This window comes from Garra rufa, chromosome 9 (genome assembly GCF_049309525.1).
Source record: "Garra rufa chromosome 9, GarRuf1.0, whole genome shotgun sequence".
Lineage (NCBI taxonomy): Eukaryota > Metazoa > Chordata > Actinopteri > Cypriniformes > Cyprinidae > Garra > Garra rufa.
Window position 1 is genome coordinate 41,665,578 of NC_133369.1, and position 13,860 is coordinate 41,679,437.

At 39.2% G+C, this 13,860-nt stretch overlaps 1 protein-coding gene across 1 annotated transcript; it reads right to left on the reverse strand.

Moving 5' to 3' along the window:
* Positions 1–2,723: 2,723 nt before the first annotated feature.
* On the reverse strand, positions 2,724–12,514 carry prdm1a (PR domain containing 1a, with ZNF domain). Its single transcript, XM_073847292.1, has 7 exons — positions 12,377–12,514; positions 10,714–10,965; positions 9,221–9,340; positions 7,910–8,162; positions 5,058–6,022; positions 4,822–4,950; positions 2,724–4,716 (listed from the first exon to the last, which is right to left on the reverse strand). Exons 1-7 carry the CDS (start codon positions 12,401–12,403, stop codon positions 4,129–4,131), a joined length of 2,334 nt encoding a protein of 777 aa, XP_073703393.1. The 5' UTR covers positions 12,404–12,514; the 3' UTR covers positions 2,724–4,128.
* Between the last annotated feature and the right edge of the window lie 1,346 nt (positions 12,515–13,860).

A 13,860-nucleotide genomic window follows, 5' to 3' on the forward strand; every position in this document is an offset into this window, starting at 1 on the left:
TACACCAGACAAGCCGCATATGGAGCTGGTTATGTGACGCAGACACCATCAAAATGTTAGTTTACAATTCATGCATGGTGAAAGTGTTTTGAGGTCATAGCATAGTATTGTGAAGGTTACCACGTTGAAATCTTTATTCATTGATATTTTGCCTCTGCAGTCATAATTTGTGTGAAAAGAAATTAAACTTCTTTTACTGCCACTAGTGTTCATTTAAACCTGGGAACTGGAGTTATTTTTTATATATATGTATGTTTCTGGAGTTGCAGGTAGAGGCTCATTTTTCCAGTAAGCCTATATTTATACTCTTAGATTCTGACCTGCTGTTTTGTGTATTCACTTTTGTCGATGTTCTGAAAACTAGCTTGTTTCTGTAACTGTGTGTTTCCCGTTTAGCTTCAGTGATTCAGACATCATCTTACAGCGGGAAATGAAGAAAGCCAATTATCATATAATCCACATGCTCACATGGGGCCTATAAATGTACAATTTGGGAAGAGCTGAAAGGGATTCCATTTGATGTAGTCAGCGTTCTCAGAACTGGATTAGGAAGAGGACACGCAAGAGCCAGAACTGCATAAGCATTGTGTTACCACATCTGCTTAACAATGAAAACACATTCTCAACATCCAGTTCTGACAGTCAGCTTTCACAGCCAAGATTCAGTTCTTTACATTAGTATGACTGGATTTCTTTTGAAGTGATTGTTCAAAACAAGCTTACGTCAATAGGCTATATTTGGCTCGGTCAGATTTTCAATAAAAAGAAGAACATTTTGAAATGGACCTGGATGGTCATACAAGCATTTTAGTGATATATTTTGATCTTTTTATTGAGAAAGTTACACTGCTGTATTGCATGCTTGATTGAATCATAAACAAGCTTCTAAAACATGACATATCAGCAGCCAATCAGATTACAACTCTAGTTGGATGGTATTCATATGCATTTCATTATTACAGTGACGTAGTGTGTATGTGTATAGTGTGATACATTTAAAATCCTGTTGGGGTGGTATTACTAACAGTGTCATGATTTGTGTGGTGTGGAATTTTACACTTTGGATTTGGTGACTGCTTCTTTTGTCTGCCTAGTCATAGATCTATTCACCGGAAGTGCAAATGAAGCATCTTGTAATTGTGGGGTTGCTGTGTTACCTCACTCTTACCTTGGAGCTACATGCAGACCTAGAGTCTTTAAAGCACCATTAAGGACATGTTGTTGTACTTTGAAGTATCTGAGAATACATTCGTGACCCTGGAACACAAAACCAGACCATAAAAGTGAGATTTATACATAACCTAAAGCTGAATAAACAAGATTTCCATCGATGTATGGTTAGGATAGGTCAATATTTGGCTGAGATACAACTATTTGTAAATCTGGAATCTGAGGGTGCAAAAAAATCTAAATGTTGAGAAAATCGCCTTTAAAAATGTCTAAATGAAGTTCTTAGCAATGCATACTGCTAATCAAAAAAAATAAATGTTGATATATTTTGATAGAATTATTACATAAATTAATGCCTAAAGGGGGGGAGGAGGTTTATTAAGCAAAAAAAAAACTTTTTTTTTTTTGAGGTTGATATACACCCAAATATCAAATTTGGCACTATATCTACACAGTTTGGTGTGAAAAAATAATCCAAAAAGTTGAAGTGAATGAAAAACTAGTGTGAGAAATATGGAACAGCCAACAAATGATGATGCTAAGAGGATTTCTATAAACCTTAATGAAAATGTGCTTTTCACTAATCTCATTGTGTACACTGTAAAAAGTTTTCACCAGTTTCAACTTAAAAACTTAAGTTTAGCAGCTGCCTTAAGATTTTAAGTTAAATCAACTTAAGCCGTTATATCAACTCATTTTTATTGTAGTAAGTTAAAATGACTTGTAGTTTTAAGCTGATTTAAATTAAAACATTAAGGCAGCTGCTGAACTTAGGTTTTTAAGTTGAATCTGGTGAAAACTTTTTACAGTGTACGATTACGAAAATGAATGTAGTTTTATTAAAAATGGATGAATCAACACTTTTTGTGGGAAAATTAATAAAGGTTTGTTTTGTTAAAAAATCTTGTGGCAAGCCTTGATTGATACTAATAGCTAAAGTAATATGTTAATACTTGTTTAAAACAATCACTTCAAGTTTTTACAATTTTCTGTTTTAATAATAATAAAAAAAGTTTAATAAATAATTTAATAAATATTAAATGATTAATTATTATGAATATAGATTATTACTAAGATACTAAGTTTTGAAAGAAATCCCATAATTGTTTAATTACAGAAGTAATAATAAATATATTTACAATATATTTATAATAGGCCTAATATATGTTTTCAGTATAAATATTGTGATTTTCATCTTTAATGTTGACCTTAAAAGCAATAAATTTTATTAACCATACATATCTATGTCATGTCAACAAATGGAAAAGTCAGCAAGCTGTTTATTATCATGTGAATTATGTCTTTAGCACTAAAAGAGCACTTTCATCCACATACTTTACATTTACATATTCTTCAGTTAAAAAAAACGATTTGTTAAATACATTCTGTAATTGTATTTGTTTGCAACATAAATCTATAACATTTAAAATAGATCAAATTAGTGCACAATCATCTTTGCACTGCTGCCTACGATCGTATCAAGGATCCACCAAAATATCGACATGAATTGCGAATCTCAGATGTTTAGGAAAGTGTTGCGGTGAGGTTTTGTGCCATATATAATTGTTTACAGGAGAATAAAACAAATATGCCTTAAGCCCCATATAATGAAATGACACACATGACAAAAATGCATTAGATCAGTGAAGATTTATATTATAATTTACAATTTGTCAAAGCTGTACTTAAATAGCTACGTTAACCAGTATGTAAACAAAGACAGTTTTTTTCTTTAATTTAAAGCTGAAGATGAGGTGTAGACTTTGGTCATACTTTAGGACAGAAAGTGTATGAGATACTACTACCTCACAGCACATGCTGATAAACTGTCCTACAAATATCGCTGGACAAGATCATATTCAAAAACAAAGAAAAAAGTACAAACATAAGACAAAAGAAAAAGAACCAGTGCATACAAAGGCCAAAGTGATGTGGAGTGTCCATAGACATCACCCCTGACCTGCAGAGCAGACAGTTGCAGCAGCTCACGCTGCATTTGCACACATCTCTGAAAGAGTTCACTTTGGTTAACATTTCCACATTCTCATTTCTTTTTCATTTTGGTTTCAGTAAGTAAGAAAATGCAGAGTCAGTGTCAATCTCACAGCCTGTGTGTGACAGCTAGACAGACTGCGATTCTTTGGACCACATGTAGACCTGCACATTGGGACATTTGATTTCCTCTTCAAGTAGCAAAACAAACATCACATATTCCTCTGACGCCTCTCACTTCAAGCACACACCATACACACACACACACACACACACACACACACACACACACACACACACACACACACACACTCACTCTGACATTTGAGGTAACAGTTGTTGGTAATATAATATATGCCCTTTTTGTATTCATTATATCGTGTAAAGCTCAACATTAAGAGAATAACTGTTATGTAAAACACGTACACGTAGATATGTAACCTCTGACCCTTTTCCTAAAGTAAAAAAAAATGCCTTCAACAAAAAGGTCTACCTCCGACTTCAGCCCACATTAAAAATAAACCTGAATGCGGTGAGCTCTTTGCAGTCACACATGAAATCACAGTCAACTGGGACACTATTTACAGTTACTATCCACAAAAGAATATAGCAAAAGAACATATACAAAACAGTAAATTACAATGAATTATCCAGTCATTGTAAACATTATTTCCACATATTGGTTGTGAAGGATGACGTCTTGAACAATAAATTAAATAGATTACGTAACAAACTAAAATAAACACCATGAAGAGCAAATAATATTAATAATAATAATAATATTAATAAAAGAATATGATTGTCTCTTTAATTTGTGTAGGACATACTGGACCACTGATGGACTGGATCAATGTCTGTTAGCCCTGAGTTTTGAAGTCCCTGAACATAAAGGCCATAGCCAGAGTTATGTATATTTGTGTCTGTCCATAACCTAGTCAGGCTAACGGTCAGCAAGCCTCTAGTTGGCTAGGGTTCCATGGCCTCCTCTGTCTCCTTTTTAACCTTGATCGGTAGGAGCTGGATGGGGCTGCTGCAATGAACCTTGATGACAGAAGCCTCACTGCCATGCTCGCTCAGACGATATGTAGATAATGCAGGTGGTTGGGGGTGTAGGTCTCCTCCAGTGCTACCTTTGTGATAAGACGCCTTAAAATCCATCTCCTGCCAGAGCAGGCCAAAGATCTGTTTCTCTACCATGCTCTCCACGTCAAACCCTTCCATTTCTTCCAGTCTGTCTGCGTTATCGCTGATGTCAAAGCGTTCAATTTCCTCGTTGACGCGGTTGAGTTCATCCAGGCTGCAGTTGGGAGAAGGAGAGACTGCTAAGCAGTAGCCTTTGAGGTGGAGCCGCAGGCTGCTGAGGTGAATGTAGTTGTGGTGGCAGTGCGGGCATTGGTGTGGACGTTCTCGTGTGTGCAGCCGTTTGTGCAGCTTGAGGTGGACAAACTGTGTAAACTTTGCTGGGCAGATCTTGCACTGGTAGGGCTTTTCACCAGAGTGCAGTCGCAAATGGGTTTTCAAGTTGCTAGTGCTGCTGAAACGCTTGTGACACACCTGGGAAGGGAAAAAAAGTAAGTTTTAGGATCTCATTCTTTCTTGAGCAGAGACCTTATGAATGAATTCAGAAGAATTCTAACTGAAAGTGTTGTTATTATTTACCTGGCACTCATGGGGTTTCTCTCCTGTGTGGACCAAAAAGTGTTTCTGCAGGTGGGCCAGTTGAGTGAAACCTTTATTGCAGGTCTGACACTTAAAGGGTCGCTCACCACTATGGACACGCAGGTGCACCTGAAAGTAAAAACAGGTAAGCTATAGGTACTACCAGGAGTATTTCAAACAGATGTGTAGCACACATATGCTTTTCATTACAAGGGAGACACAGTTCTCCTGCTTACCTTGAGGTTGGAAAGTTGACCAAAAGTCTTGGTGCAGACATTGCACTCATACTTGATCTTCCCGTTCTGCTTCTTAAGTGGGTAATCTAGACTTTTGTAGCCTGCGGAACCTCGTTTCATCTTGCTGAGATTGATCGCCTCATCCTCTGAGCGGCTGGTACTCAGAATTGCTGAGGTAGGCTTGGTAGGAACACGTCCCGTAGAGGCTGCAGAGCCGGCTGTTGGAGACCCACCAGCAGGAGCGTAGGGGTGCCCATGCCCATGGACTGGTTTGTCTTTCAGAGACGTGGCTGCAGAAAAGGCACTGGTGGCCGCTGGGAGCAAGATGTCCCTGGGAGCTGGAGAGTCAGGCGGAAGCAGAAATTGCCGACTACCCTCAGACGGAAGCATGCCAGGTGGGAAAGGTACATGAGGGGGTACCAAGCTACTATAAAAGGGGTACATATGAGGAAATATACCACCCAAAGTGGGTGGCCCACTCAAACTACTAACAGGGTAGTGAGGCATGAGGTAGCGTGAGTAGTGCGGGTTAGGGTAGAATGGCACGGAGCCTGCTGGTGAGTAGCCTGGGTAGTGGTTCAGGCCACGACTGTAGAGTGCTGGAGAGAAGGAGAGAAGGCTGTCTCTTGGCTCAAGGGATGCTGGTGTGGGACTACTTTCTGGACTGCTTCCAGGACTGCTGTGTGCTGAAGGGCTGGGCGTCACTGAACACTGTCTGTGAGAGCGGTTCGGGAGGCCAAATACTCTGGTACTCTTTAAAAAGTCTTCGTTTAGGGAAGGGCGGAGGGGATAGACAGCACTGGGGTAAAGAGGTCGGTCTGGGCTGTTAGGGCAGCGGGGACGGGTGGGAAGTGGTCGGCTGGGTTCTTGCAGTACGTCTTTCAAAATCTCTGAAACGCTGTGCTCTCTTTTCACTGGGTGCTTGACTTCAGTCGCTTGCTGCTTGGCTTCAATCAGGCTCTGCTCTGTTTAAACACACACACAAAAACAATATGTTAATAATGAATCTCATTTGCATTTGCTGATACAGGTCTGTTTGTTATATGCTTTACTTGTATCCCAATTCCAGTTACTGTTATTTTGAGGGACAGCAGTTCCATTGTGCCAGAGGATACAGCTCTTCTTAAACCAAATTTCAACAAAGCACCCCAGTGGTTCACTTAGTGTGACAGTTTGACAAATTATCCCGTGTTAGGGTCTACAGACAGGATGTGAGGCCTGACAGCCGCCCCGGTCAGGGTGGGATGGATGCACTGATACTATCTAATGGGGTTCACTGAGTGGGTGTGGGGGGACTGATGGCGTCCTGCTAATAGGGATCTACAAGCCTAGATCTCTCCCTTTTAGAGTCCACAGAGACTATGGATAGATTTTATTTAGTGACTGATCTTAAATGAGTTCCCAAATTTTAGCCTCAAACTCACAGAACTTTCACAGAATTCACATAAAAAAATCAGATGAGTGAAATATGAAATAAACATTCAATTTCTCAAATTTACGCTAATAGGTCCATTATAAACCATCCTGACCCTTCCACCCACTCACATTTGATGAAAGGTGGAAAGCTAATTAGAAAATTACTTTCCCATATATCCTAAATACTTCACCGTTAATCTCTTTAAAAAGGATGTAAACAATTAAATAACTTCCTGCTTCCTGTTCACTGAACTTTCACAGGGTTAATTGTGTAGAATTCAAGTGTGAATATGAGTGTGTGCATGATAAGTATCCCTTAAAAGATGTACCGTACTCTCTACTCCCCTATCCTTCTGTCCCGGCAGCTACGTGTAAACAAACCGAGAGGTTATCAGTGCTCCCCTCCCACCTCTCTTCCACAGATAGTACCAGTTCTGTTCCTCCCTAGAGAGCTTGCCAAAAACAAACAGCCGGCGATCACAGAGATATCAATCTGTCAGCACAGCCCTGCCGCCAGGAAGTTCAACTAGTCAATGGAGGTTTTTTTTTCTTTCGTGCACGCTCTTACTAGCCTCTCCTTACTCTTAAAGTGGCAAACAAATGAAGAAGTTCCTCCCACACCTCCTGAGGCAGGATGACAAAGGAATGAAGGGACTCCAGATACACATTGACTGAATGTGCTGTCATTTTACACCAGACAGAACTAGTGAAATAGAAAGTCAGTGTCTAAATCAGTTTCATGTGGGAGGCTGTGTCAGTCAGATCAGCCCATTCTATTACATTGAGTCATACGCCAGGTTTCTTCAGGGTTGCTGCTGTTCTGCTTTGAGATGCAGAGGCTCTTATTCCATCTTAAGGCTTCAGGTAGAGGGGCAGCAGACATGAGTGAGTAGGTGTAATTACAGACTGTGTGTCTGTGTGTGTGTTGAGCTCAAGGGGTCGGCTACATCCAGTGGCCCCAGGGTATGCGCATGACTCTGGGGAGAGGAGTCACACTGACTGGCCTGTTCACCTTCCTATAATCTCCCCCTCTCCTCCGTATCAATCTTTCACTCTGTCTCGTCCTTTTAGCTTAGAGACTTTTATTGCTGGTTTAGTATGTTGGGCAAAACAAACCTTAGTCTGCACTTTCATGTTTAAAGTACGTCCTCAAACACCAATGGCTGCAACATTACACCCCCTATTCTTTGTAATTAGTCTGAGCTAAAACATTGTAGAGGAAGAAAGGAGAGAAATAGACCAGTTCAAAGAATTCCGATCTTAACAGAGATGAAAGGGAAGAAGCTGGTGTGTTTGCACAATGCTTACAGAGTCTATCTCTATAGTGGGAAAGGCATGTTTTTCTTGACTTAAACTGAGATAACAAGAAAAAAATATCTGTCCAGGTCTATGGCAAACTGAGAAACATCAAATATATGTATTTTTTATGAACTTACTGAGTTTTTGCATCATGATCTCTCCAGAGGCAGGGTAGTTGAGACGGCGGGCAAACTCGGGGCAGTACCACACTAGTAGCTCCTGGTCTGCAGGAATGGCCTTCACGGTGTAGAAATAGATGTTCATGCCGTTTTGACAGGCAGCAAGGTTTTGTTCCTGCTGGGAATGAGCTGGATTCACATAACGCATCCAGTTGCTCTTCTCCTCGTCCAGTCCGTCCACAAAATGATGGAAGTCTCCATTGGAGTATATCTACAAAATTTAACAAAGAAAGTTAAGACCAGATATTTTCTTTTTTTATTACAATAACTTTCTTTCGTTCTATTCTCTAGTCCTCCAGTTTGGTTCTCATGTCTTTGAGACAGACGAGTGGGGTTTGCGCTTATAAAGTCTCACAGTGAGTCAGCAAACACCCCCACACTAATATTCACAGTCTCAGAGTATCTCCATCCAGCTCTCTTTTGCATTCTTAAGTCAAATGGTAGGGGGACGCCTTTCTCAGTATGTTGTTTATACTAAGCTTGTAAGTTCCAGGAACACTTTCAAAACGTCACAAACAAGGTTTCCCTCTGAAACGTCAACATTACACTTCCTCTAGCACTTTTTTCTCTAACCAGTGACTCTGTGTAATTACCTGCCCTGCACCGAATGGTAAAGGACTGACAGTAACACAGGAAAGAATGATATCAGTGCTGTTTCTAGTAGGTAAAGACCCGAGTTGTTCCACTTGGGGATCTTTGATTTGGCAACAATATGGAAGTGACAGAAAATAAGTCAACACAAAACCAGAGCGGGTTGACTTTGCACTTTCTCCGTGACGACAGCTGCAAGTCACAGAGGAGTGAGAGAAATGTTTCGTTTTAATTATAGTGGCAGTTAATGGTAACTGTGATGTTGCAATGTGTGTTTTTTTTTTTTCCTGGTCAACCACTTTATATAACTGCAATGATCTATAAAGCTGACATATTCTTAAGAAAGATATATTCACAGCAGCAAGACTGCAGAGTCATTCAGCACTTCCTGTCCCACACGCTCAAAGCGCTGCACAGTCAAATAAAGATTACACTATATGGAACGTATCAGTGCTCTCTCAGTCATTCAGCACCAATGCAGCAATGCAGTTCCCAAAACAGCAGGTCTTTACTCAGCAGTTTCTAATCGCTCTCAGAATATAAACTCACTGCTTCAACATAACCATTTAGCCCATGATGTCACACAGGAAGTCAGTCAGTGGAACAGGAAGTGACCTGGTATTTTTTGTTCTTGTGTGCTCCTACTTTTTTGTAAGATTCTGAAACAAAACAACTCACCCGCCAGAAGTACTTTCTGTTCGCATCCTTGGGGACATTTTCTGCAGTGTAGCTTTCTCCCACAAGGGGGCCAAACCGTGTGCCTTTGGGGATGTATTCTCTGCTTACTACACCAGTGACCTGGTTAAAAAATTTAGGAAAACAGATGGTTAAGTAAGGTAGATGACATGTACAGCATTTTAGGTTCAGTTTCTGAATAATAACTTGCAAGCATCATTAAACTAGCTTGATAGAGTGTGTGTGTTTGTGTGAGAGGGGTAATTAATTGACAGTCAGCCAGATGTGTGCACTTGAAAGACATGGAGCCATGCCACTCTTCACCCGTCACCTCTTCTGACAGCCACAGGAAGCTAAAGGTCATCAAGGTTGTGTCCTAAGGCTGAGAGAGTCTATTCGTTTGTCCCGCTTCACCTCTTATTAACCACACAGACACTTCTTCTGAAGAGATCACCTAAGCTTAACCTCTGTTCACAATACTGAATCATACAGGTGTTTATTTGATAGAAATATTAATATATTTAGGGCCACACTGAAAAAATAAAAAATAAAGATTACTACAACTTGACCCTACTTCTACCTGAAGATCTCCTAACCCCAAATCTTTTCAACTTATTAAACACTCTCCCCATCAATACTCTCTCATCATCATGATCTTCCTCTGTGAAACACATGACTTGACTCACTCTCTTCCTGTTTGAACCTCAGGTGTTTCTTGAAGAAAGAGGGTCGCTCTTTATCACCTCATAAGTACGTGCTCATAAAAGAGGCTCGCTTTTTTCCTCACAGGAAGAGATAAGACAGACAGAGCGACTGATGAAAAAATCTATAACCCTGTTCCTATTGATCTATAAACACTTTCAAAATAAGAGAGGCTTAATCCTTTTCAAAGCTTCGGCCGTCATTAGCGCTAGAAAGGTGGAAAGTAGTGTGTTTGTGGATTGTCATGGACACAGACATGGCAGTCTGCAGAAGATAAAACAGGTTTGATAGATGGCACTCTGGAACTTTTGCACTCGGCTGCTTGAGGAGCTTGTCATGCGGTGCTCTGATCTATGGATGTTTGTGTTAGCTGAGTAACAATGTTAGCTAGAAATTATTAAGCACACAGACATAGACAGGGACTTTTTTTGTTCAACAAAGCAAGTTTAAAAAACTGTCCTGACAGTGCAGATAAAGAAGATTAATTCCAGCTATGTGATCAGTAGGTGCGGCTTTATGGAGATGCTGTTTAAACAAGAATCACAACTATCCAAAGTTCCAAAGCTTGAACCCGCTTCTTGCAATTTGATAATGTGACGCTCTGAGGCGGGTTTGTAGATTTACTGTCAGTACACTCATGCAAGCAGACAACAATTATTAGCAGATGGCACGCAGGACTGCAGTTGTAACCCGATGAATCTCGTGGCACATTTCAAAAAGGAAGCCTCGAGGCCATGAGTACATCATGCGTAATGCCGTTGCATACGTGATGGTGTGTGAGCGTCGTGTCATACCTCTTTAGAGTCTGGTGGGTGCTTAAAGGCCAGGTTTCTGGGTAAGGACGCCTCGGCCCGTGTGAGTTCCGTGTTCTCCAGAGGACCCTCCCAGGTGTGGTCCTTTACGATGTACGTGCATTTCTCCTCAAATTCTTCCTCCGTCCATTTTGTCATGTCTACATCCTCTACATCCATCTTGAGCTCCTCATTGTCCACGGTGTAGGGTGCTCCCTCAGTAGTCAACATGGCTGAGCTGTGATGAGAAGCAGCCTGAGAAAAGAAAAAGCATTAGAATTAAATGTTTTGACTTGCAGAACTAAACTAAACATTATCTAAGTATAGAGTAAATGTTAAACTAGGTGAATGAACCAGTTTTTATGTAGCACAAATATTATTTTATACCAAAAAATATGAATTCGAATTTAAAAATGTTTGACTAAATTAGAGCTTAATTGTTTACACAACATTAAAAACTAGAAGTAGCACAAAGTGCTCTTCAAGTAAATAAAAGACAACAGCTGTCCCGACCCGTTTCTAAGGTCAGAACTGATCACAATCTCTCTTCTCATGTCCTACTCTTCACTTCGGTCTATCAACATGCGTTTTACCCTCTCCCTGTTTTCTTCCCTGAGTGAAAAAATAGTCACAAATGGAGGAAAACAGAGGAAGGAAGTCCCGTCTACATTTGAATGTGGCTAAAATTGGAATCAGAGTGGCAGAGCAAAGGAACCATCAATCCATCCCAGAGAATGCGTGTGAGAGAAATAGAAACAAAAGAGGAAAAACTTTTTCCAACTTTTTCCAACTAAAATTCAAAAGGGAAAATATGTAGTTCCCCGTTCAGAGTTTACTAAAACTAAACTGCTGAGAATATTTGTATTAAACTCTTAAATTTAAAACACCTTTTTTTATATTAAACTAAAAACTACAATTAAAACTATTTGTTCTTATAATTACAAATTTCTGGAGTTTAAAGTTTACAGAATTAAGAACATTTTAAGTTCCAAAACAGACTGTGCCATTTACAAAGCTGTAATGTTAAAAAAAAAAGTTGATTTGTGATAAATATAAATTGTATTATTATACTAACATTTTATGTATGTATATACATATTTTTTTATACAAAAGAAGATCTGAAAATTAGTTGTTTTTTGTTAGAACGAATCGTCTGCGTAGGACAGCTGTAGAACCAAAACTCATATTGAAACTGAAAAACTCCACATTAACAAACATGGAAATCAGATGTATGCATACTAAATATACACGCAAATTATAAAACTATATTTTATGTTTGATAAGAAGAAGAAAAAACACTTTTAGGTGAAATCCTTTCAATTGAAATTGAATCAAACTATAAACTATTATTAAATACACAAATACTTTTCTAAGAATTAAATACAGAAATTAATTTCTCAGAATTGTTTTGAATTAACTAAAATAAATGGAAACTGTTAACTGAATTTCAACGGAAAAAAAGCTAGAAAGCTCTACCTCACAACAAACCAACAAATTACACCACACACAGTATAATTAACAGCCACTAAAATACAAAATAAGCACTGAATATTTCATTTATGAAATAATCGAAACAACCAATTCCATTGTAAAACACAATCCCTGCTTTACACAGAAATAAATGCTGAACGCACAGAAACAAACAGTTTAGAGAAATGTCACTTACCAGGACGCTCTGGTCCCAGCCACACATAGAGGCTGTGTGTGATCTCTCCCCTGAGTGTGTGTGTGTATATGGGACAGGTGCAGCTCACAGTTCTCCTGTCTTGTCCCACTGCTAGTCCAGATGGTAAGTGACTTCTCCTGCAAGTGCCTGAGATTAAGTGACTGCCTGAGCATGTTTGTCTGACTTGTTGAAGGCACTTTGGCCCTTCCCACTATCTCCTCCCACCTTAGTGTCACTGGCTCCGCCTCCAAAGTACAAGATCTAACAATTACTCCTCTGCTACACACACACACACACACACATTATTGAAGAGAAAAGCATTAACAAATAAGTGTGCATTAACCAGCCTAAATCTCTGAGGTTTCTTTCTTTGACCTTTTTGCCTTTTTTCTATTTTTTTCTTTTCTAAAAATAATCCAAATAACCATTGTATAAAAATCCATTCTAATCAGTGCATTTTTTAAATTTAATTGTATTACATAATTGCATTTTATACTAGATTGTACTAGATTTGTACTAGATTTTTCAGTTTAGTTTAATATTATTTTTTATAACACAGACCCTCACTGCAAAAAAAAAAAAAAAAAAAAAAAAAAAGCTTTTCTTCGATTTTTTTGTCTTGTTTCCAGCCAAAATATCTAAAAATTTTCTAGACAAGTTTTTCAGAAAAAAAAAGAAGTCAAAACTACGGGAATTTTTGCCTGAAACAATCAAAATAATCTGCCAATGGGGTAAGCAAAATAATCTAGTTAATCTGCTTGAAATAAGACTATTTTGCTTACTCCATTGGCAGATTATTTTGCTTGTTTTAAGCAAAAACTCACTTAATTTTGACCTTTTTTTTGAAAACAAGACAATAATTTTTACTTGTCTAGAAAATCCTTCTTGATTTAAGAATTTTTAGATATTTTGGCTGAAAAAAAAAAAAAAAAAGTGACCAGAATAGTTTCTGAATTATTGAGACGGACAAAACAAGACTGTTTTGACCCAACCACCCAGAGGTAAAGTCTTGTTTGAAGAGGAAAGTGAACATGTTGATGCGTCTTCCCCTCGCTCTCATCCTGTGAAGGAAGGACGTCCTGTGACGGTGACTCAATGACTAATGCCGTTTACTGGGAGCTGACTGACGTCCCTGTTCCTCTTTTACCCCCCATTTTACACTCTTTCCCACAATACTTACCCTCTCCGGAGCATTATTCATTCTTATGAACGCTCCTACAAACTCATAGGAGCCGGAGAAGCTTCTCTAGCAAACATTTCTAAATATATGAAGCATAAATGAAAGCCGAAGGATTCCTCGCTGTCCGTCAGCAGACATACGCAAAAACACTCATTACACACAAAAACACTCTCACCCACCCGAAATTTGGCTGGTGACAAAGAGCTGACCACATCAGTCGCAGCCTACTATTTCCTGGCAGCAGACTACCCAGAAGATTGTTGTAGCCCCAAGGGCTGCCCAGAACCCGCTCAGCCCACAACCC